Source organism: Perca fluviatilis, chromosome 21, assembly GCF_010015445.1.
Source record: "Perca fluviatilis chromosome 21, GENO_Pfluv_1.0, whole genome shotgun sequence".
NCBI lineage: Eukaryota > Metazoa > Chordata > Actinopteri > Perciformes > Percidae > Perca > Perca fluviatilis.
Window position 1 is genome coordinate 23,143,222 of NC_053132.1, and position 23,768 is coordinate 23,166,989.

Here is a 23,768-nt window from a genome sequence, read left to right on the forward strand (position 1 = left end):
GTAGGTGGATTCTTTTACCTTTGGTCAGAGCCAGGCTAGCTGTATCCCCCTTGTTTTCAGTCTTTATGCTAAGCTAAGCTTACCATATCTTTAGTGTACAGACATGAAAGTGCTATCAATTCTCTGCAAAATCTGAAAGTCACCACCAATAAAAAAAAACCTGTGTATTACAGGCCTATGTGTATATGCATTTGTATGCATATGTCTGCGTACATCGCTTGTTTATGTGACTTCTATTCAAGTAGAAGGAGAGCAGCCATTAAGGTCATTATTGACACAAATTATCATCAGAGAGATGATGGATGGCAGTGCTCTTTCTGGATCACTTAACTCCATCCCTTCCTGCTTAGGGTTTCCTGCACAAACTTTGATAGTCAATGTAGTAGTGGCTCAGATAGTTGAGATATTGTGAGTAATATTGGTCTGCTGGTGGGTTGCATTTGGGTCATGCATGGAGCTAAAAGTGTTATTCTGTTTCAAAGAACAGGGAGCAGAAACTAATCTAAATCAAACAAAGTAATTCAGATGTAGTGTCTGGGAATCGCTAATGTCTGTACATACATGTACTATCATAGCACGTCATGAAGATATTACACAGAATAAAAGAGAGGTTTGACCTGCTGGTAGTGCTAGAGTCGGGATCACCAAAGTCCGTAGGAATCGCCCACTGGGCAACACGGACGTCTGTTAAAAATGTCATGGCAATCAAGTTCAAACAGTTGTTGAGATCTGTCAGTCTGGACCAACGCGGTGGACCGAATGACTAACCAATGCTGCCTAGAGCCATGCCGATTGCATTGGCCAAGTTTAGGTGATGTTCTTAGACTTCTTAGACATGGCTAAAAAAGTACTAGGTTTGGATATGGCTAGGTAAAGTACATTCTTGCTTGTAAGGTAAGGGGAAGTTCATGGTCAGTATGGTGGGTCAGAATCTTTCAATCAAAGTACTTGTCTGATCTTTGAACAGCGTCTAAAACCCAGACACAGGAACTGGAGGGGCTGCGTACAGTCCGACGAGCATGGCGGCTTCAGACTTGACGCGGTGATTTGCGGGTGTGTATGTCCACACACCTGATAAGGATGCAGGATTTGAACTTCTCTCTCTGACATTCTTAACACAACTTCTGTCTACCTTCCGCGTGTACAAAAGAGCGCAACCCCAGGAGAGACAGTTCCAAAGTGTGATAATACCCTGGGTTCTGCCTTTGCTTATCAAAAAACAGCCATTATTGGCACAACGAACCACAAGTGGTTGCTTGTCAGGAAAACACATTTTGTTTTAGACCACTACTGCACTTTTTATTGGAGGACAGTTCCATAAATTCTGCCCTAGATATTTGTCGTTTGTTGCACAGCTGCTTTTGGTCAGCAGGTGGTGCCCTTAGAAAACTAAAATGAATCTAAATATTATTTGATCATGTTTATTTTTTATTTTTTTCGCCCTGCACAAAAGCTTAATCACATTATCAATCCGGTGTGCGTTTTCACCCTACTTCTAAAGACAGCCATTATTACCAAAAGCTGGATGAAGAATGGATTTTCTATTCTCTGTCAGCCTCTCTCACTAGCATATATTTGTCTTCTCATCGTGGTTTCATCTCACAGTTTCTTGGTGAGGTTATAGGTCAGTCCATCAATATGTCTATCTTCCTTTTATTAGTTAACCTTACTCACCTTTTTCTCCCCTGCCTGTCTGTATCTCCTGCCCTTCTTTTCTCACTATCAGCACGTCAGCATGTTTAATTGTGTCTCTTCCTCTATCTTAAAGGTCCAGTGTGTAACGTGTTTAGTTGTTCATTATCAAAATCTGTGTTGCCCGTTCACAAACTTGTCCTTTTTCATGAATATTTACCACCACCATCAATTCCAAGTATTCCTATTGGCTTGAAATTTTACATTTGCATTCGCATGAACTGGGGTAGACGCTCCATAATCATGCGCCATCTTGAAATATGTTAGCCGGTAAGGGACATACAGGACATGCTGCTGCGCCTTCCGCGTTTTTGCTCACAGGTGCTGCTAATGCTGCTAATGGGTATCGTAGCATGGAGGACCACACATATTCAAAATCCAAATTTCAGGATCAGGAGTCTTCTTCTTCTTTGCCCAGAAAAAGTAAAAGGATATTGAAAAGAGCAAAGGCTACCGTAGCTGTAATACGTACTTTGAACTGCGCGGTGCGAGAGCTGATTGATGATGATGTATGATCTCAACGCTAGATGGGAGAAATTCCCACACATTGGACCTGTAAAAGCTATTTCGGTCTTGTGTATATACTGTTTTGCAACCACAATCTTACTGCCTGTGATGACAAAACTCTGCGTCTCTACTGCTTTGAGAAAGTCCTCTAGCTTTGTCTCTCTTCTGCGCTTGGCAAGACGTAATTGGATTAGAGCAACTTATTGTGGTTTACTCTGGTTTTCTTGTATCTGATAAACACAGGAGCCATGCGAGAGGGAATTAACTAGTGGGACAGATCATTCTCTCTCTTTTTTTTTTTTTCTACCTCCCTTTCTTCTGTCTCCCCCCCCTTGTGTTTTCTCAGTTTGACAGAGCCAAGCCACACTCACGGTGATTACAACTAATTAAACGCCCTTCACAGACTTGTCTGTCTGGAATAAACAAATAGAGGCTTTAATCCAAAATAGATTGGTGAAAATGCGGCCACGGTAGTTAGGGGTAGAGGGATCTGGGACAGAAATGGATGAGGAGGTAGGGGTTAGGTTACATCTACACTACTAGGTTTTGGTTTAAAAAAAATGTATATCTTTTTGCTACGCTTGCGCTCGCGTCCAAAATACTACGGCATTTCCGAGGCCCTGAAACAGAGACATTTGGAAACATGGCTGCCCCTGCGTTTGGTTTGAAAACTCCGCGGTTGCTTTGTGGTCCGGACGGGCACAAACGGAGACCTATGGGAATGTCAGTCAGTCGTATCGGTTAGGTTTATATACCTTTTGAGTAACAGTTCCACCTTCGTCGTCAGTCCAAGCACGTAAATCCCTGCTCTTACTTTTCACCATTGTTGTTCTTTCTCCAAAGTATTTTCTGGAGAGTTCCTGTGGAGGTAATTAGCTTAGGCTAATTATTCCAAGGGAAAGTTGATCCGGCTGAGAAAATTGCCCGGCGTAGGTGTTATGAGTTTTTCTGTCTGACAGAGGCTTTTTGTTAACGCACACCCTGCAGGTTGTGCTAAAAAAATAAAAATAGCTGAGGTGAGATTATCTTGCATGGCAGCATGGTGCCGTTAAAGGTAATTAGAATTCACATGCGTGGTTGTGCTGTCAGGTGTGATACAGCTGCAGTGGTAAATGGTGGCGCTCAGCACTTTAGCACGACATTATGGAAGTTTTTCTTCATGCATTTCTCTCGTGTGAGATCCAAAAACTCATGTCGAACATCACACAGTGTGACACAAATCGCTACCAGGTGAACTCTAAAGCAAGATACGGTTGGATAGAAGAAGTGGAGGACCTGAACTCAACCTGCTCATGAACGTCAGTAAGACTAAAGGGATGATAGTGGACTTCGGGAAGAAGAAGAGGAAGGAGCTACGCCGCCCCTTAATATCAACGGGTCCGCCGTGGAGATGGTGGACGGCTTCAAGTACCTTGGTGTCCACATCGCCGAGGGGCCAGCCTGGGCGCCGGTGTTGTAGTACTCGAGACCGGTCTCAAGACCCCATTTTGAGGGTCTCGGTCTCAGAATCGACCACATTTTTACTCGGTCTTGTCTCGGTCTCTGATGAAGAGGACTCTGGATTTTATTTCAAGACCACAACTCCAGAGATATCACTAAATTGCCTGTGTATGGTCTGATTTATGTGTTAACATCATTACTAAGATTGGATGTAAAACGTCCTGCTTCAAATGGAACTAATAACTCGACTCATTTCTAGTTTGAAATGCGTTACTCTTAACACCCCCCCTGCCCCCCCCCAATACTCACTCCCAAAGTGAATGTGGGTGACAGGAGAAGAAGCTCTGGCTGTCTCGGAGATCTCAGCCAAATCGTCAATTTAATTTATTATATATATTTTTTTATTGTTTATTTGCAAAACAACATCTAAAAGAAAACGCACAGCAGTGTGTCAATTCTGCAATGTATCGCTAACCGATACATCTGGGACCACCTAAATGTTTTTTCTGCACTTGGAAGGAAGCATAAAGAAAGGTAAGCTAAGTGTAAGTGACGCTAAGCGAAGCTAGCAAGCTAAAGTCATCTATCTGCCCCTGTACCAAAACTCAACAGAAATCTCTTCACCCCTCACGCAAAGGGATATAATGATATGGGATATTAGCTAGTTGTGCATATACTGTATGTTTAAGTAGTTTGGTCTGGTCATGGTCTTGTCTCGATACACTCTGGTCTTGGTAATGACTTGGTCTCGGTTTAGGTGGTCTTGACTAGAACACCGCGGGGCGCTATGACTGGCTCTGGTGGTGAGAAAGGCAGGCCAGAGTTCCACTTCAGATGCCCGAGGAACTTCTCGGTAGCCCCCTTTTCTACTTCCTACTTCTAATCATTGAGAGCGTTCCATCTTATTCAGTTGTGTCCATTATGGTTTTGATGTACAGCTATGTTTACTGTGCAGGCTGCCTTGATGCTTTAAGCAGGAAATAAAAACAGCCATTAGACACTTTAATCATTTCTAATAGTTGCTCTGTGATGCTGGATCAAAAGCTATTCACGAAATTACAAGGATACTGAAACGAAATGGATTTGCAGGTTTGCTGCTTATGACAAACATTGGCATAGATGAAAGACAGAATTACAGAGCATTTTATAAAAAAAAATATATATATAAAAATGATGTGACCATCACATCAGAAGGTGTTTTTTTCCACGTGCCAATGTGCCGATGGAGCAGGGGGTGGCAGGGCTGGAAACATTCAGTCATTTTAGTTGTCTGACCAATCACGTATGGAGTTCCTGGACTATGACACAGCTTTATTTGTTGTGTTTGTCATGCCATGATTCATCACAACCTCGAACCCCATTATGTTGCACACGTTTTCCATTTTGGTTCTCCTCTCATGTTCTTCTCACTCTGTGTCAAGTCTTACGTAATTCCCACATTACTGTCTTTTTTCAGGACACTCATGATCTGCCAATCTAAAGCAAAAAAAGGAAAAAAGAGAAGAGGATTCTCATCCAATGGTTTAATGGCAGCGCGGCACTAACACTAGTCATGATCAGCGTTGATGTAGTTAGTCACAGGCTGCGTTGACGCGACGACCGCAGCAAATTAGAATAATTTGCACTAAGTAGTGAACACAGTGGCTTGATGGAAAGACGTGTTTGTGATTTAATGATACTAGTGCATTGCCTGTTTGGAGCTCATGCCTGTTGGGGCCGATTGCATGGTTCCCAGTCTTCTTTTTTTCGACTTTATCTAACTAATAAGCGCGGTTTAATCAGTATTGTGACAATAGGAATTGTTTGTGGTGTATGTGTTGCAGCACGGACCGTTTTAGAGGTTGCACCTAGAGGTATCAGAGGAGCCATGTGTCGGTACACGATCCGTTCTGCCTGCACGATCCGTTCTGCACATGCGCAAGATAATACTGTTTAACCGAGGATACGACCTGCCCGATCTGTTCCACGCTAGCCTATGGCTAGCCTCCACCGGGAAGCTAACGTTAGTTTAGCTAACAGCTAATTCGGCTAACCGCTAGCTGATTCAGTCTAAAATAACGTTAAGTCAACCTTAATGGGAGAAGCAGGCTACAGCTACATTAAGACTTTACAGTAATAACAATAAAGACAAATATTGAGTGATTGTATTTTAAATGAGCACAAGTAAAGTAGAACTGACGTAACAGCTGTTATATATGTTAACGTTTATTTTCAAGTTTTATTTTGAGGGTCTTTTAAAGTTATTACATGCTGTCTCAGCTAGCGGTTAGCCGAATTAGCTGTTAGCTAAACTAACGTTAGCTTGGCTGTCGACCGGAAGTGTAACTAACGTTAGCTTGGCTGTCGACCGGAAGCATGGAACAGATCGTGCAATGTCGTGAATCCTCGTACAACAGCGCATGCGCGAACATTTTGCGCATGTGCAGAACGGATCACGCATGTGTCGCGCATGGGCAGAACGGATCGTGTACCGACACCATGTGTGTGAGCCCACTTGTATGTTCGCCAGAAGAACGTCTAATAAACTATCGCCCGTTGGGTGACTAAACTGATATTCCGGAGTCTTTGTGAGTTTTAAGACCACAATATAACACGGTGGCAGCGGTAGTGAACTTTGGCCGTGTTATGACAAAGTAACGTTCCCTCGGCTCGGCTGCGGCTCACCTAGCGTGTCCCCCTTTTATGGGGCTCAGCCTTAACCAGCGCGCAGAACGGCTGGAGAAATGTACGCAATCTCCGGCAACAAAACAAAAGAGCCGAGAGCCCTGCCGTTCATCTAATACGTGTCTCTATATACGATTGTATTTGCACGTAGGGTAGACAGCAATCTGTTTTTTGGCTCATCGTTTGCCCGGTGATCAATGAGCCTTCTAGTTCTAGGGATGCAGCAACTCCCTTCCCCTCCGCTGATGTATGTGTGGGGACACACACACAGAGATATCCTGATTTCTAGATAGATAAACTGCGGATTGATAATCCCGAGCATGTTCCCCTGAACATTCTGTCATCAAATGACTCTCCAAATCTGATTTCTGAATGTGGTTTGTTAGAACAGTTGAGAACAGGATCATTTCAAATGTTCTTTCCTCTCTCTCCACAGCTCTCCTCCTTCTCTATGATGTCACCAACAAAGCGTCCTTCGACAACATCCGGGTAAGAACAACCACACTCAGACTCGTCTGTCATCCACTAACCCCCCTTTATTCCCTTCTTTGCTATAACTCACTGCTGTTGGTTTTTGTCTTGTGTCAATCCCCCAAAAATGTTGATTCATTTATACCACATCTCCGGCTTGGTAACTCATTACCGCCCCATGTGAAGGAGTTTTAAGTATCTGGGTGGCCTGTCTGCGAGTGGAGGTAAAATGGAGCATGAGGTCGACACACGGGTTGGTGCGGCATAAGCGGTCAACGTGGCCGTTGTACCAGACCGTTAAGGTGAAGGCCATCAATCTACTTTCCAACCCCTCGCCTACCTTTTGCCCATGAGCTTTGGGTAGTAAGCAAAATAACGATATTGCCGATCCAAGCAGCCGAAATGAGTTTCCTCCGTAGTGTAGTGTGGCTTGGCTCACCTTTAGAGATATGCAGAGGGAACACGGAGTAGAACCACTGCGCCTTTGCATCCAAAAGAGCACCTTGAGGCGGTTCGCGCATGCGATTAGGGTGCACTGGAGGGATTATACATCTCATTTGGTTTAGGAACGCCTCAGAATCCCCCTGGGAAGAGCTGGAAGACGTTGCTGTGCAGAGGGACGTCTGGACTACCCAGATATAGGGCGGAACATTTAATGGAATGTCTGTTTTGTACATAAACAAGATTCAGGAGTTGAATTGAACTCTTCATACCAGCAATACGTTGGCTGGTTGCCTGAATAGAAGGGTGTGATGATTCATGGATGCTTGAAATCACTGTTGATCCCTCAACAGTGTGGTGGAACAAATTCAATGCCACTTGATGGAATAAAACATACTCACACACCCTCTAACATGGACATGAAGGTGCACGTTAATGCTGCTGCCTGTTTGACAGCACTGTAGATGTTATGTTGCAGTTGTTTAACACAAATGACGGGTTAGCATAAACCGCTTTCTACAGCTACATCGGGATTTTGCAGGAATACTTACCTTAAATTATGGCACAGAGTAGTGTAACAATCCAGTCATGTATATTGTTGAATGCGTCCCCTTCATGCTGCACAAGTTAGGGTAGTGCTCACTAAAAAAAAATCCAAAAAGTACACACAAAAGTACAAAAGTTCTCAAAGTAATGTGTAGAGGTGCCCATGTGCTCATTCTCACAGCAGGGATGGGATGATGAACGATGAGGACCGTAAAGCGAGGAAGACCACAGGGGCAACAGATGATTAGATCAGAGCTCACTTTTTTTTCTCGACCAAATGGAGCCATGTCTTTGTAGTCGCAGACTGTCTCCGCTCCCACTGTGATTTTCCAGCCATTTCCTGCGCCATTTGGTGCCACTACCCTCATCCCTTGTCGGCGCATCCCTCTCCTTTGATTAACGCAGAGTGGAGTTAAAAGCAGAATATGGCCATTAGAAAAGTGTTTGTCTCACACATCAAGGATAGGAACGGCTCCTAAGCCATCTGTTAGCTATTATGCATTTACATCTGGAGACTGCGTGTGTGTGTGTGGCTGTGTGTGTTTGAGTGTACGCCCGTGTGGGGTGCCTGTGTGACCTTTAATGTGCGTGTGCGCTCAGGTGTTTGCGTGTGGCTGCGCACATGCCTTTATTAACGGAGGATGGAGAACATTCCCTAGAGAGGGACACAGACACAGCTGAGCTTCTCCACAAACAGCTGCTTACCATCATTATGCTTTCAATAGTTTGAAAAGTTTTATATATCACTCTAGCAGGTATTTATAGCCTCAATGCTAATGAGGATGGATAACAGAGGACACACAGGCAGAGTATGAACTTCAATGCTAGTCCGTTCAAAATTAAAACGTGGGCACAACCAAACATTTCAGCTGTCTTCCCCTCATCAGGTTGGCTCCGGTCACCTGAACTTTTGATCATTATTGGTAATTTCACTTATAATAATGGGCTGCTAACACCACACCAAATTCCATTCTCAAATTTGACACTTTAAAGTCTCTTACCACTTTAATAAAGTCTCTATCCACCACACAGCACAGCTAGTTTCACCTGTTACTCTCGTTATTTCCTTCTTCCAGTGGTGAAGAACACCTGTTTTCCATTCAACCAAAATGATGACTGGTGTGGTAACTGCATGTCAAAATAATCAGGGTACACAAGGCCAAACGGCCTCCTACGTTACCGTATAACCGGTTGCAAAGGCTATTTATGAAACGTAGTCCGACACAGTCACTCCAGATAAACACAGCGGGGCTACATTCACTTCCAGCTAACTTCACGAAGAACAATGAGGGCAGAGCATCATCACTGTTCTATTTACACCAAATATTCTTAGGCTAGCTCAGCTAAAAACAAACGGGGAAACACTGATGTATGAAACTGCCAATTGAGATTAATTTACTTCTTAACCAAAGGTCCCTGAACACTGTTCCGAACAGTTCCGGCCCACTTTAACCCCTGCTTATAATTACAGGGGTTACCGGAACAAGAAAAACAAGACAACTATAACTGACCAAAATCCAGAACCTACTATTACCACCGACCTTTTAAAATATGTTCCACCAAGTCCAAGCTTTCATAGAATTCTATGAATGGGTAAAAAGGTTGGCTCTTCAGAATGTTAATTTTTCAACACAAAGCAGCGCAGCGTGTACTCTTTCAACCTCATTTCTCCGGACACAGCACTGGGGAAGCAAATCACATACGTTTCTTAATATTTATCCACAATCCTAACCAAGACATTCAGCCTCCCACATGAGAAACTAATAGAGCTCAACAGCTTGGTTCTGAAAGTAAAAAAAAACAAACATTTATTTTCTCCAATTATCAGCCATAATGTCTTAAAGTGCCCATATTATGAAAAAAAAATATCACTTTTTCTGGGATTTGGGGTGTTATTTTGTGTCTCCGGTGCTTCCACACGCATACAAACTTGGAAATAAACCCACCCATGCTGTTTTGAGTGAGTTTCTGAAGGTGTCCTGCCTTCAGTCTCCGGGTGAGCTGGTCAAAATCTGCACGGCTTTCTACGTCACTAGCCGAAACGAGGTGGCTAACCGTAGCATGCTAGCTCGTTCTGAATGGCAAAACACTGCTACAGCACACACTAGTTCACCATAATCTACAAAGGAACTTCCATGTCCCTGTTCTGCAGCTATTCCACGCAAAGTTGGAAGTGCGCCCTCGTTTAGAAGAAGTCTGCCGGCTAATCCTGCCTTGTACTGACCGAAGTTGGAGAAACAAACCGCTAGATGATGTGATCCTTACCTAGCTACTGAGCATGTTCGCCTCCCAACAAAGATGGGATAGAAGTGCGATGCCTCACTCTGTAGCTAAAACAGAGAGCTCAACACACAGGGTGAAAAGAGGAGCTGTAGCAATGTGCATTACAACAAAAATATGGTGTTTTTGGAAAATTAAACCATGTAAACCTATTCTGATACAACCTCAAAATACAATTATGAACCTGAAAATGAGCATAATATGGGCACTTTAAACATCCAAGGTAGACTGACCACGAGCGCCGAGGTTGTGAAACAAAGGTTCATGCCCTTGTAGAAGCTACAAGTCCGTGATATCAACATTCGTGATCTTAATGGATAAATACTATACTACCCACAATCCCAGGCTTAACAGTCACTTTTCTGTTTGGTGGAACTCGCTGTTGCCATGGAAATCTTTACCGAACCCGCGAACGACTAGTGCGAGCTTCTACCGTTGATTGAAGTCTATGATAGTTTCTGTACACAGTCTTGTACCATTGCCTTTTTTTTTTTTTTCGTTTTTTTCTTCCGCAAAATCAAATCTTTTATGGTGCGGATTTATCTCGTAGATGGTTGTCTTGGTTCCAGGCTTAAAACCCTTTTATATAAGCATTTAATGAAACGTCGAAATGGAAATATTGAAAGTGGGAAAACCACTTCCGGACTCAGAGCTTGTTAAAAAAAAAGTGGGCGGTCACTGTTGAGCTCTTTTTGTAAAATACAATAAGAGCAGTATAATAGTTGCAGTTATTGTTATGACAATTATGTACTATGGTTTAAGTCTGTCACTGTATTGGATGGAACACCAAATCTGTCCTCCCTCATCTTTAACGTTTCAGAAACGGGTCCTTGGCCTGTGTGCGGTACTGTATAGCCCACCTTGTCATCCAGTGTTGCAGTATGAGCTTGCTGCTCTGCTGTAAGGACTGACTCTAAAAAAAGGGTGACATACCTCGTCCCACAGCCACAAATGGCACAAACAGGTCACGGGTCTGTGCACGTTAGTATTCCTGAGAACCTGAGCACATACCTGTAGCATACGCACGCACGGTTTGCTGATCGATTTTTAGCTTAATTTGAATTCATGAAGCGTTAGCACACGCTGTAGTCTCTGTATTGCATTTGTATTACTTCACTTTTTAAATCTCAGAATCTGGGCTCTGGAAATAAATCTTCCTTATGCTGACATGATTTTTCTCCTCCAATGTCCCTTTTGTCATTTGTCTTCATTATATGTGGTATTAATCATATCCTCTGTATGTATACAGCATCCACCCTGCCCAAGTTACTGTACACTTTGTATGTTTCTCTATGTATGAGGATGTTAGCCTGTTGGTATTAGTCACACAGTATTAGCATAAAATTGACTGTGTGTGTGTGTTTGTGTGTGTGTGTGTGTGTGTGTGTGTGTGTGTGTGTGTGTGTGTGTGTGTGTGTGTGTGTGCGCGCGTGTGTGTGTATGTCTCAAGGTTTGTGTGTGCATGTATGTGTGCTTCTAGGTGCGTGTGTGTTTTTTCTAGGTGCGTGTGTGTGTTTCTAGGCATGTGTGTGTGTTTCTAGGTGTGTGTGTGTTGGGGGGGGGAGTTTCTAGGCATGTGTGTGTGTTCCTAGTTGCGTGTGTTTTTTTTTCTAGGTGCCTGTGTTTTTCTTGGTGCGTCTGTGTTTTTTTTCTAGGTGCGTGTGGGTGTGTTTTTCTAAGTGTGTGTGTGTGTGTGTGTTTTTCTAAGTGTGTGTGTGTGTGTGTTTTTTCCTAGGTGCTTGTGTATTTCTAGGTGCATGTGTGTTTCTAGGCGTATGTGTGTTTCTATGCGTGTGGGTGTGTTTCTAGGTGCGTTTGCATGTGTTTTTGTAGGTGCTTGTGTGTTTCTAGGTGCGTGTGTGTTTTTCTAGGTGAAGGGGCTCTAATTCCTTCAGAAAGGTTCAGCACAGTGCTGACCTATACAACCTGCGATACACAAACACACGCACATGGAAGAGCATTTTTGGGCTCGTTAATGTTGACCAATTCTAGTTAAAACGGAAGCAAGCTTGTGCCGGTCTTGTCTCGCATTGCCAGACCTATGTCCACAACGCCATAGAGTAAGGTCTGGCTACACAACACATACATTCTAATATTCAGATTTTTTTTTTTTTGCCTTCTCTTTAAACCAATCACAATTGACTTCGGACGCAGCGACGGTGGCCCTGCAAAATAGTCTTGGATAGGAACTTGTTAACTGTTCACACAATACAGTAACGTGAGCTATTTAAATTAGCTGGATGTTGGGCTTTATCCTGGAAATGTACTTCCATTGATCCAGACTAGTGCAGGCCTACTGATATGTGCATACGCACACGCTTATTTTATATGGGTAGCACATAAGGTGGAGCTTTTTCCTGAGGTGCAGCAGCGATCTCCTTTGTCTCACCTTTCACCTGTTTGATATATTAGGTGGCTAGTCCTGTGTCGCAGTGGCAGGAGCACTGGCAATCCAGCAGTGCACTGAAGTTTTGTGTTGAAATTCACTGCATGCTGTGCTGTCCCCTACCCACTTGAACGCACCTTCTCACCATATACATGCACATTCAAGTCTACTGCAGCACACTGTACTGTATGTGCACACACTGACGTCTCCCGTAGTGCGAATCCATTAGCAGCAGGGCCTCGGGGTGAAGGCTGGAGAGCATCCAGATGATAAAGAGATGGAGACACTCTGCCCAGTGCTTTCCATCACTCACTCTCTCTCATTCATTCTCTCTTCTTTCTCTTTCTCCTCTCTCTTCACTCTCCATACCATCTGTAACCATGACCACAGCCAGCGCTGCTTTCTGTCTGCCCCTTCTCCGCCTCTACTTAACTCCATCTATATCTTCTGCTGCCTTTCTGTTTCAGTAGTCCGCTTAACATTCTATTTTTTAAGAGCAGTGCATTTGCAGTTATTCTGATGAATGCAGACTATCATAGTAAAAGTACGGAGGGAACAAAACTAATGAATAATCAATCAATCATCTCGCATTTGGCTTCAAGCCCCTTTCAGGCATTGTTATGTAAATGGTCTGGCATTTTAATTTATAGGTCTTATGTAGGAATAAGCCCCGAGTCACTTCTACGTGGTCAGAATGACAACTTTATTAGGTCTGAATTGAATCCTGTGAGGCTGCTTCGACACAGAGAGAGATTAAACCCAGTGCTTGCTCTGCCTTTTTAAGAGCACATGTATGTTACATAACAAACGTAGGCTACTTATTTCAACCCAAACCACGATATTTTGCTAAACCTAACCATGTAGTTTTGTTTCAATTCATATATATTATATATATATATATATATATATATATATATATATATATATATATATATATATATATATATATGTAAAGTTTGAATATATTCGATGAAAGTCTGAATATATTGAATAAAACTTGCAGTCTTGCTACGGGCACGAGTAAGTGCAGCGCCAAGTTTGACATTGTTTGGATTAGAAATGCAAAAGATATCGTTAAAAAAAAATATATATATATAATATATATATATATATATATATATATATATATATATATATATATATATATATATATAGCTATGTAATGCAAGTAGCTTTAATTTTAATTTTTTTATATTTCTAGCTTGTTTCATTTGTATCATATACATATATGTATGTATGTATGTATGTATATGTATGTAAAAGAAGCACACACCCCCCCTCTCACACTGAGGACCAGACACAGAGAGCAGTGGAGCTTTGGCAGCTAAAATGTGACATACACCTCAGACCCACAAAAATGTCCAAAATAGCACTACTTTGGACTGTCTTTGACTTTGAATAAACAAACGACAGTTCCCGAATTTAAGGACGTTTCAGAATCCCACACGTGCAAAGCACAGCCAGCTACAGACAGCAAATGCAGGTTATCTATCTTACAGACGTATCTGTATATATGTGTGTCCGTGTTTGGGGGGAAGGTAACCTGCACATCACACGCAGACGCCACATGCAGAACGCTTCAGAACAGCGGGGGGGGCACTTTTCCTGCTATTGTATTAAATTGCTGTGAGCTGGCAGAACATAACGTAATCTCTGAGATTATTCCTTCACAGCGCTGTGCAATGCGAGAAAATCTCAGAGTTGAACCGGGCAGACACATCGGTTTTCATCAGACTCGCCCTGGGTCGGGTTAATTAAGTATACTGCTAACTTAAAACACTAATAACATTACCCTCGCCAAAACACCCCCCGCGAATCAAATCCCCTACTTCACCGTTAACCGTCAAGCCACTAAACCTGTATGGAAATGAACACCTCTGCTGAAATGTCAAATTCGTTAACGATCATACGACACAATGTGTCTCTCTCTCTCTCTCTCTCTCTCTCTCTATCTCTCTCTCTCTCTCTCTCTCTCTCTCTCTCTCTCTCTCTCTCTCTCTCTCTCTCTCTCTCTCTATATATATATATATATATATATATATATATATATATATATATATATATATATATATATATATATCAGGCATGCCTTTAAACTAGGGCTGGGCGATATGGAGATAATCAAATATCACCATATTTTTAACCAAATACATCGATATCGACACCGCAACAATATTGTTGTGTTGACTATTGGTGCTTTCACAAAATATTTACACAATGAGATTTTTGATGAATGACCATCAGTAATGTGGACCTAATGACTAAGTGGGTAAAGGCAAATAATATAACAGTTACAAACAGTCTGGTAAGTTCATAAAATGACATCACTTTACTGTAATGCAGCCTTTAAAACCAGGAAAAGACAACCCTTATGTCATATTACGATATTACCATATCCAAAATCTAAGTCGATATCTAGTCTCATATCACGATATCGATATAATATTGATATATTGCCCAGCCCTACTTTAAACCCTTGAACCCATATCAGGCCTTTATAGCTGCTACTTTGGCACTATGCATCATGTTGTCTAAAGAATCTCCTCAGTTGCAGATTTGCACTCACTTACATGCCAAACACAAAAATGAATACATGCTGTGGCACACATACACACACACACACACACACACACACACACACACACACACACACACACACACACACACACACACACACACACACACACACACACACACACACACACACACACAGATTTTATTGATATTGACCAGCAGCATGCTTGGGAGCAGAGGCCACAGAGAAAAATCATTAAATCGTTACATCACTGAAAGCCTTCTCACAGCAGGGAGGCTTTGTTGTTCATAAGATTCCCACAACAAGTAAAGTAAAAATCAATTTGATGTACACCCGTTGTCAGCTGACACATGGCCAACTTAATGGTTGCAGAGGGGGAAGCAGTGGAGCAGGCTGTAGCGAGCAGAATTACAGCGTGTTTGGGCAAATATCATCAGTGGACATTTTCTTTCCATGTAATCTGTTGAATTTACCAGGTGCAGTTCTTCCAATTTAGGTCTTGGAAAATATACCCCAAGCCCCTCTTTCTGTTTTCCAAGTTAAAAAAGAAGAAAAGATTAGCATCAAGGATAAGGCAGGAAGGCCTTAGGAGAGCTCTCTTTAGTAAAGACGCTAATACAATATTGATGTAGGATGATGTCTCTATAAATGGGATTTTAAAAAGGGTCAGTTTGTTAATAACCCAGCCAGTTCTGCTGAATTTTTACTTTAAAAAAATGAAATAAGATAGTGTTCCTGAAGATGGGATGAAAAGCAAGTGTCTGGATTCAACGTGATATCATGACTTTGCGTAAACATACACGCCACTTTCTAAAGCGAAGTGGGTTGGGTTTAGGAAAAGAAGAACCGGTTGGGTTTAGGAAAGAAGAGCGACAGCATTTCTGCAACAAAAGAAAAATACTCCAACGGTAAGATTTGCACAGATAAAGCCAGCGGTCCGAAGACACCTTAAATAAGATCCGGCAACAAACCTACAAGCGAGAAGAGGGCATTCTGTACTAAAACCATGATAAGATAGCCACTTAATCGGTCCAACTGAGAGTGATGAAGCTTAACTTCTGCTGAACTTTAGAATTCCTTTTGCCACATTTTACCACATTAATTTTGCATCAACATCAGGAACAATTGCAGCCACTAATACCACTTTAGATATACAGCACATATATCAACAGGTTCGTACTCCGACGCAATGGGAAAGAAATCCCAACCTGGCCTTCAACCAATACATGATTGTTATGTTAGAAATTAAATTCGGACACATGGATCATGTGTTAGTTCATATGAATCACAGTAAATTAGACTAACTAAAACAACAACAAAAAAAAATAGGAGGCTGGCTTCCCATAAAAAGAAAAACAATCAATAATTTCCCAGCACGGCCTCCTACCAATATGGACGTTGATGAATCTCAGTGCCAGTTTTTCTAATTAAGCTGCAGGAACACCAAAACGATTTGGGGTGAACAAAAAAAGCCCCGCTGTTGATTGGCAGAGAGAGAGCGGCGATGCTTGGCTCACCGAGGTCCTTTCCCCAGTAGAGAACCAACGATGCAAAAACACTCTCCAGCTCTCTGCCGTTTTATTTTTTTTTTATTTTTCTTCAGCAAAATCAAATCATGTTTGTCCTTCTGACTCCCTCCTCTTTCAGCTTCTCAATCTGTCTCTCTTTTTCTACTCACACAAACTCATGAGCATATTTGTTTATTTTCTCCATCTACCCAGCGATATCCCGCCAGCCCTGACACTTTCTTCTTCTCCTCCCTCGGTTTATTTTCCATGCTTTTCTCCCTTCTGTCGACGCCGCATAGCTCTAAAACCAAGGTAGCGTTCACCCTCTTCTCCAGTGATAACAAGGGCATTTTTCAATTTGCGTTAAACATTCCCAGCTTATCAGACAGGAGGCAAAACGGCTTGAAAGGGCCAGCGTGCTTCTCATGAATATGTAGAAGACAAGGAGCAGGAGATTAAGATGAGAAAGACTTGTGGTGGTTGAATGCTAATTGGCTATTCAGCCGTTATTCGGGAGGATTTGATTGAAACTTGAATGGCCCCGTCTGTAGCTGGCTTGTTGCAGTGCGTGAAGGACCTGGAAAGAGTCCACACCACATGCACACTCGTGCTCTTGCATGCGCCGTTGAACCTTAAAGCTATGGTGCGTAGTTTCTGTCGCCCCCATGAGGAATTCTAAGTAATACGACAACAAAACTCGGCGCATCCACATGATACAAGCCTTCACTGCCCCCACGCAGTTGCTAGTAGCCAAGGAGGACACGGAGGATTAAAAAAAGTCTTAATTAACTTTGTAGCAACTCATTTGGCAGTGGTTTGAATGTAACAGACGTTCATTAAAATCATAAAGTTACGCATTAAAGCTTCAACGCCGACTCACATTCACACAGTCGCACATTTTTAGATCTTTAGGATGTAAAATCATTCAAACAATATAGGTGACGGTAACATTATTCTATTCTCATTGTGAAGAAAATATATATGTATGTATGTGTGTGTGTGTGTATATGTATGTGTGTGTGTATATATATATATATATAGTGAGTGCAGCAGGCTAATAAGTGTCAGTCTGTTCTGCCTGGCTCTGAAGGAGGAAGAGATCTCTTCTTCTTTGCCTTTTCATCTTTCCTCTTCTTGTTCCTCCTCAGAGTTGAAGTGCATCCCACCCTCTCATTTCGACTCCTGAGAATTCTGCTTCTTCTTCTTTTTTTGCGTTTTCAAGCTTTAGTTATTAATCACTCAGTTTGAAGGAGAGCTTCTATCTGAGGGTTTATTCACACCAAGCGTGTTTGGAGCGTTTGATCTCGGTCTTTTGAGCTCAGGTGGCTCTAAATAAAACCACTAACATGCCCTAAAAAGTCTTTGGCTGTGGTTTGTTGTATGCAGGGGTTTACCAGCTTATCGCCGTCACTCTCTCACTTAATCTACCGCACACTTCCCATTCACACACACATGCCGGCCCTGCTATTCTCTTACAGAGGTCGACGCACACACCAACACACAAGTATAAACATCAGGCCACTTACATAGGCTACGGCGAAAGCTCTGCTCGGCGCTTCCGCACAACCATAAATTAAAGGAATATTTCACCGTTGGAAAGATGAATATATATTTAAATTGGGTCACTTATGTAGTAGAAATGTGAATTTTTTTAGAAATTGGTGGCTTCTAGGCCGAGAAAAGCCAGAAAATGTGTTTTTGGCTCATGTGGATGAAAGACACCAAATCCCAGAATGCACTTGCTTTGCTGCTTTAGCGTCTACTCCCAAGCCACGCCTACCCTTTACAGACAAGACAGTGAGACGATCAACTCAACAAGTGTGTTTTATTGTCATTTCAACCATATACACGAAAAAACGTTTCACCGTGGCTCAAGTGGTGTTACACATTTAAAATATATACTTTTTTGCCACAGCTGATACATTATCCTGACTTCTTTCAGCGGATTGATTGATAGCTCCAGAGTGAACAGAACCGTGTCCATGGCAACGCTCTGCTATGAATGGCAACGGTGTGTTATCCTTAGCAGCAGTCTGAAGAAATAACAGACCGCATTCTACATTAGAATTCAACCAAGCCATGTAATAAAAAAAGGCTAACACATAGCTACTAGCATTAGCTCTTGGTGGGCTGTGGTATAAACATTGAGTATAAACACAGCCGTACATTTGTGTGGATTGTAGCTAGAATTGTCGGCATTTTACAGTCACAAACTCCACCAGCAGTTAGCAGTTAGTTGGATACAAATCACCCCATTTCTGCAACAGGCAGTCCGTGGTAACACAGCCCACCTCCACTAGTAGTCTTACCCGGTGACAGAGCAGCAGGCTAGATTGTCCACAGCAATATTTCCTTAACAACAAAAACACAGCACAGCAGTCTCTGAACTCACGTTGGGAGTTTCGTTGAAGTTGGATGTAGTCCAGTTTGTTTAATGAGCTGACACTTGCAAGCAGGATTGGTGGAACAGGTGGCCGGCTTGTGTTAGCTTTCCACCGGCACACTCGTTCAACGCTCCCCGCTGATGAGGTCTCTTTACCGGCCAGAGGCATCGAGCACCAACGCTGATACACGTGTGCGGTAGTTTGAATGCACATAATTGTTGTTCTAAAATTTCCGTCGGGATGAACAGTTTCTGCTCCTGCTGAGAAGCTAAGCGAGGATTCAAGATGGCTGACACTCGTTTTTTCCTCGGCAATCTCCGGAAAAAGCCGACAGTCCAACCCCTATGGGCTATGCGGAAGTGGCTCCTAATACTGGCTGTAGTCTTTTGCCTCAGGGCAAAAAAGCCTCAGATGACGCAAAAATCGTCCTTTTGCGTCATCTGAGGCTTTTTTCCAGACCCACAATACAGAGATCTCCCCTCTCAGGGGGACATGAGGGGGGGACACATGGTCATTCAAAAATACTACCGGGTTTCTACTGATACAAAGCTTAATGCTAAATCGGTGAAGTGTCCCTTTAAGCTTTAGTAGCTTTAGTAGTTTTGGTGCCTAAACAAGACCAAACTGCGACCGTCTTCACAACTATTGTTACTTTACCTTAGAAATCCTTTCCATAATGTTGGCAGACACAATATTAAAGCATAACTCTCGCCAAAATGCAACCACGGCTCTTTTTCTTTACTAAAAAGGTTCTAAAAATCTCACTTTAGCGGTTTGTTTTTCCGCTCGCCGCCATCTTGCCAGTCAAAAAGTGTCGATCTCCGAATGCAACGTAACAGGGAGGAGAGTAAAGATGGAAAGCTCCCATAGCTTAGTTCCATATAAATGCACGGATTATTCGTTGTTTTGTCGTTAGTGAAAAACAATATTGACCTTGTAGTTGAAAAAGGAGCCTCCTATAAGAATGACATTTCCTCCTACGGAGTCCGTTCATTTGCATTCGGAGATCGAATTTGGCGAGAGTTACACTTTAATCTGAGCTTGTCAGTGGCAAAATGAGCACTTTTGTGAATGTAAATTGACTATGCACAATTGCCCTATTAACTTACATTGTAGCTTGTTTCACTGTTGCCGACTGCAGCGATCTCACTTAATACTGGACCAATGTCAAAGATTGTTGTTCCCATCAGTCACTCGGACACAAAAACAGGAAAATGGTTGAAAAACAGTAGTTACCCTTTAAGTCATGGGGTTTGTATTGCAAAGTGTCAGTGTGTTTTAAAAAAAACATTTATCCAGTTACTTTTATTGAGTTTCAGACCTAAAGAAATAGATATTTTGTGGAGTAATTCCTCTTTGCTGGCCCTCGCTTCTTAGAGAGGATTAGTTCAGTGCAAGGTTTACATTTCTGATTAAGATTGGGCTTAGATTTCAGTTAAAGAAAGCTAACCAACTGTAATTCATGCAAGCAGAACTTTTCCTTCATTATTTGTAGTTCTGTAGTCCATATCGACAACGTTTAATTTCTGGGATTGTTTAGGTGCCGCTGGGAATTTAAAGAAATGCCAATGAACCAGAGCACGTTTTTCTCCTATCACGGAATGCTATGTGGACTAGCCAGACCCTCCTGTGCAGCGCTGTGGAGGAAGGTCTGGCAATGCGAGACTAGTAGTTCAGCAAATGTAAAAGTGAACAAAGGAGGAAATATAAGATGCAGACGCTTCGGATTTGCATGCCCAGGGTGTGTTATGGAGTGTGTGTGTGTGTGTATGGGTGTGTATGGTATCTGCATGTGTTCATGTGTATGTATGATGATCTGTGGTCCCGCTGCTCACCTGCCTGCAGCGTTGCTTTAAGCCTACACTGCAGATCTCTCTCCGCTGGGCTCGACACCCTGCAGCTCATCTCAGCGGACCAAACCCAGTTTTTCACAACTGACTCTATCCAAACTTCTGTCTGCATCTTTGTTACTTTTCACTCGTAATAGAACTTATAGATTTATTTGCGCTACAGTATATCCTGCTGAAATATGAGCAAATATTTCACTATGAAAGATATTTCTAAATAGAAGGCAATGTCTGATTGGGTTGCATTAATCAAAAGCGTACTGAGATGTGGTTAAAAGCACTGAAAAAAACTAAATGGACCTTGAGTTGAGATTTATTTTTTCACTCAAACGATCCTATGCCAATAATGAACTTTTATGCTCAAAATATTATATTATAGTTAAACAAATAACCTTGATGATATAATAATTATGTAATGTTATCTTGGCCTGGGCTTGATATGTATTTATGTTTTTAACTGAAACCCTGCAGTACAAACTGGATGTGTATAGGGTTTGAAAGATGTTGGTAGTATTGTGTTGCATTATGGGAAATGGAGGATCTAGTGTTTTGGGAGCGTGAAACCATACTGTCAGGACATCTCGGCATCTGTTGCTTCAATGTTTTGACCATTTTTCTTTTTTTTTCATCTTCGTCTTTCATGAATTCCCTAACCTTATGAAACAATAATTAATCACTGAAGTTGTCCTCTCATGTTTAAGAAAACCCAGAACCAATGAGAACTGAATAAATATATTAGTTTGTTATTGAAAATGTATATATTTCCAGTTATATTGTATACTTGCCTTGGCTTTACCACCAAGTCAAATTTTACATTTGCATGTGTACTAAATCAAATACTCTTTAAAGCATTGTGTAAGAATTTCTCCCATCTAGCGGTGAAATTGTATATAACAACCAAACTGAATATTACTTTCTAGCCCTTCCTCCTACGGTGGTCAAACCCAAAATGATCTCTTAGTAGCTCCATCGTTTACACGCAGCTGTTCTAGCCACTCCAATATTAACTTTGGTCTTGTTGCTTTGCCTGTTGCGTTGTTGTTTTAATTCTCTTTTTCGCTTCCCTGGCGAGTAATCTCCCCCTGGCATTCGTCACGGTGCCAATAGGTCTAAGAGGGCGAAATGTGTAGGAATGTCCCTCTTTGGCTAATGTATTTTAAAGATGGAGGCACTACATGGCTGCCGATCATTCGAGAATACTTTGATTAGCTGGTGGAAGTAATTACACATGAATGAGCACATATTTTTGAAAGAACAAAGGTTTTTTTTGCTAAGAATCAACTCAAAAAATTACATAATGTAGGTTCAAATTACATGAACAATTGATTGGAAATCCATAATTTGAAGTACACTATCTCCATTTTCCTTCCATTTACCAAATGACATACTTTTCAGAAACCTTCCCAATTACCCGGTCAGTTCCTTTCTAGGAGAGGAATAGAAAACGTTGTGACCTTTAAAAATGAAGTGTTACCCATTGGTTTAGCTTCCTGCAACCTTTAATTCTGTCTGAACATATTCTTTTTTGTCACACGTTTATAATGTAAATACATGGCAAGTCTGCAAACCTGGGCAGAGGCAGCAAAAGGCAAACAACCATTTGCATGGCCTTTGGCTGCTACTTACTAGAGTTAGAACGCTGTTTTGTCATTTTAGCATTATCTTTTGGATGCTCTCCCTGGTCCTAATTGTAAATTTGCCCCCACTGTTGTTGCTGTAAAAAACACAGCATGTGTCTGATGCGCAATACTTGGCATTTGTAAGACTGCTATTGTTTGTAGTTGTAACCAGTGTTTTCCCAGTGATAACGTCGTTGTGTGTTTTGCTATGTTCCCAGTGATTTCCCTGTAAGCAGCTGTTCCTTTGTGATTAGATGTGCTGTAAACTTTAGGCTTTTTGCTGTCTTGAGCCCATTTTTTCTGTTTATTTGACGGTCCAGTTAAGCAGCAAGATTCTCAGCCTTTGGCACCTGTGTGAAGTCGGCATACTCTTTCCACTCACATTGCACTAGTCTCACATTTCCAGACCTTCCTCCACAGCGCTGCGGAGGAGGGTCTGGCTAGTCCACACAGCAATCCAGGATGGGAGAAAAACGTGCTCTGGTTCATTGGCATATCTTTAAGCCAATCACAATCGCCTTGGACTGGCGCTAAGCGCGGAGCCACGTTGCCGCTGCAGAATAGAAACGTGTACATTCAAAAGTTGTTTTAGTCGTGCAACAGAAAACTCCAATTGGACAGATAGTCTAGCTAGCTGTCTTTACCCTGCAGAGATCTGAGGAGCAGGTAACCATTAGTCCTCAGAAATCCACCAGAGTTTTAAAACACAACGAGAGCAATCCTGGAAGTGGAACGTCGTGGATATAGACTACGTTGCAGTAACAAGCAAGTTAGATTTTGCTGCTGCACAATGTTGTGTTTGTGTGTTTGCGCTAAGGGCCTGCTAAGCCTGAACTGGAGCAGAGCAGCAGAAAGTCATCTGGTGGCAGAGTGTCCGAGACATCTGACCATGGGAATCGCTGATAAAAGAAAAGAAGTACGAGTATTTCACAACATCATTCTTCCACTCACATGGCTCCAATCATTTTTAGGCCTGTGGTCATTATTTAAAGCTTAAATCATCTATAAAATATCATAAAATAATGACAAATACCACTTACATTACCAAAGACCATAGTGTCAGTTCTCTGTTAATAATATTGTATTCAACTAGCAATGATGGAAAAACACAAAGCATCCAAATCATCCCACTTAGGAAGCTTTAACCAGTGTTTTTACTTTTATTTGACGGAAGGAAAGAGGATTCATTTAAATAATCTCATATCTGTTATTATATGTAACCTACAGTCAACAGAGCACATCAGGCAAATTCCACACACTGTACAGGCAAATATACAGTAGTTACTTAAAGAGACATATGATTTATAATCTCTATTAGCTGGAATCGCAACATCTGCAGGGTTTGCGTCTTCCTACACAAGTAGCACTAAATGCCGAACGCAACATTTGCATGGACAAAGTCATATTCCCACAACAGAGAGAAGTTAGCCAAATATTTACAGCAGAT

General features: G+C 42.0%; 1 protein-coding gene across 2 annotated transcripts in view; it reads left to right on the forward strand.

Moving 5' to 3' along the window:
- LOC120551057 (ras-related protein Rab-26) overlaps positions 1–23,768 on the forward strand; it is a 118,587-nt gene that overhangs the window by 65,676 nt on the left and 29,143 nt on the right. For both annotated transcript variants that reach the window (XM_039788197.1, XM_039788198.1), the window contains exon 5: positions 6,740–6,792. In XM_039788197.1, coding sequence (XP_039644131.1) covers positions 6,740–6,792 — 53 coding nt within the window. The remainder of the gene's footprint in view (positions 1–6,739; positions 6,793–23,768) is intronic.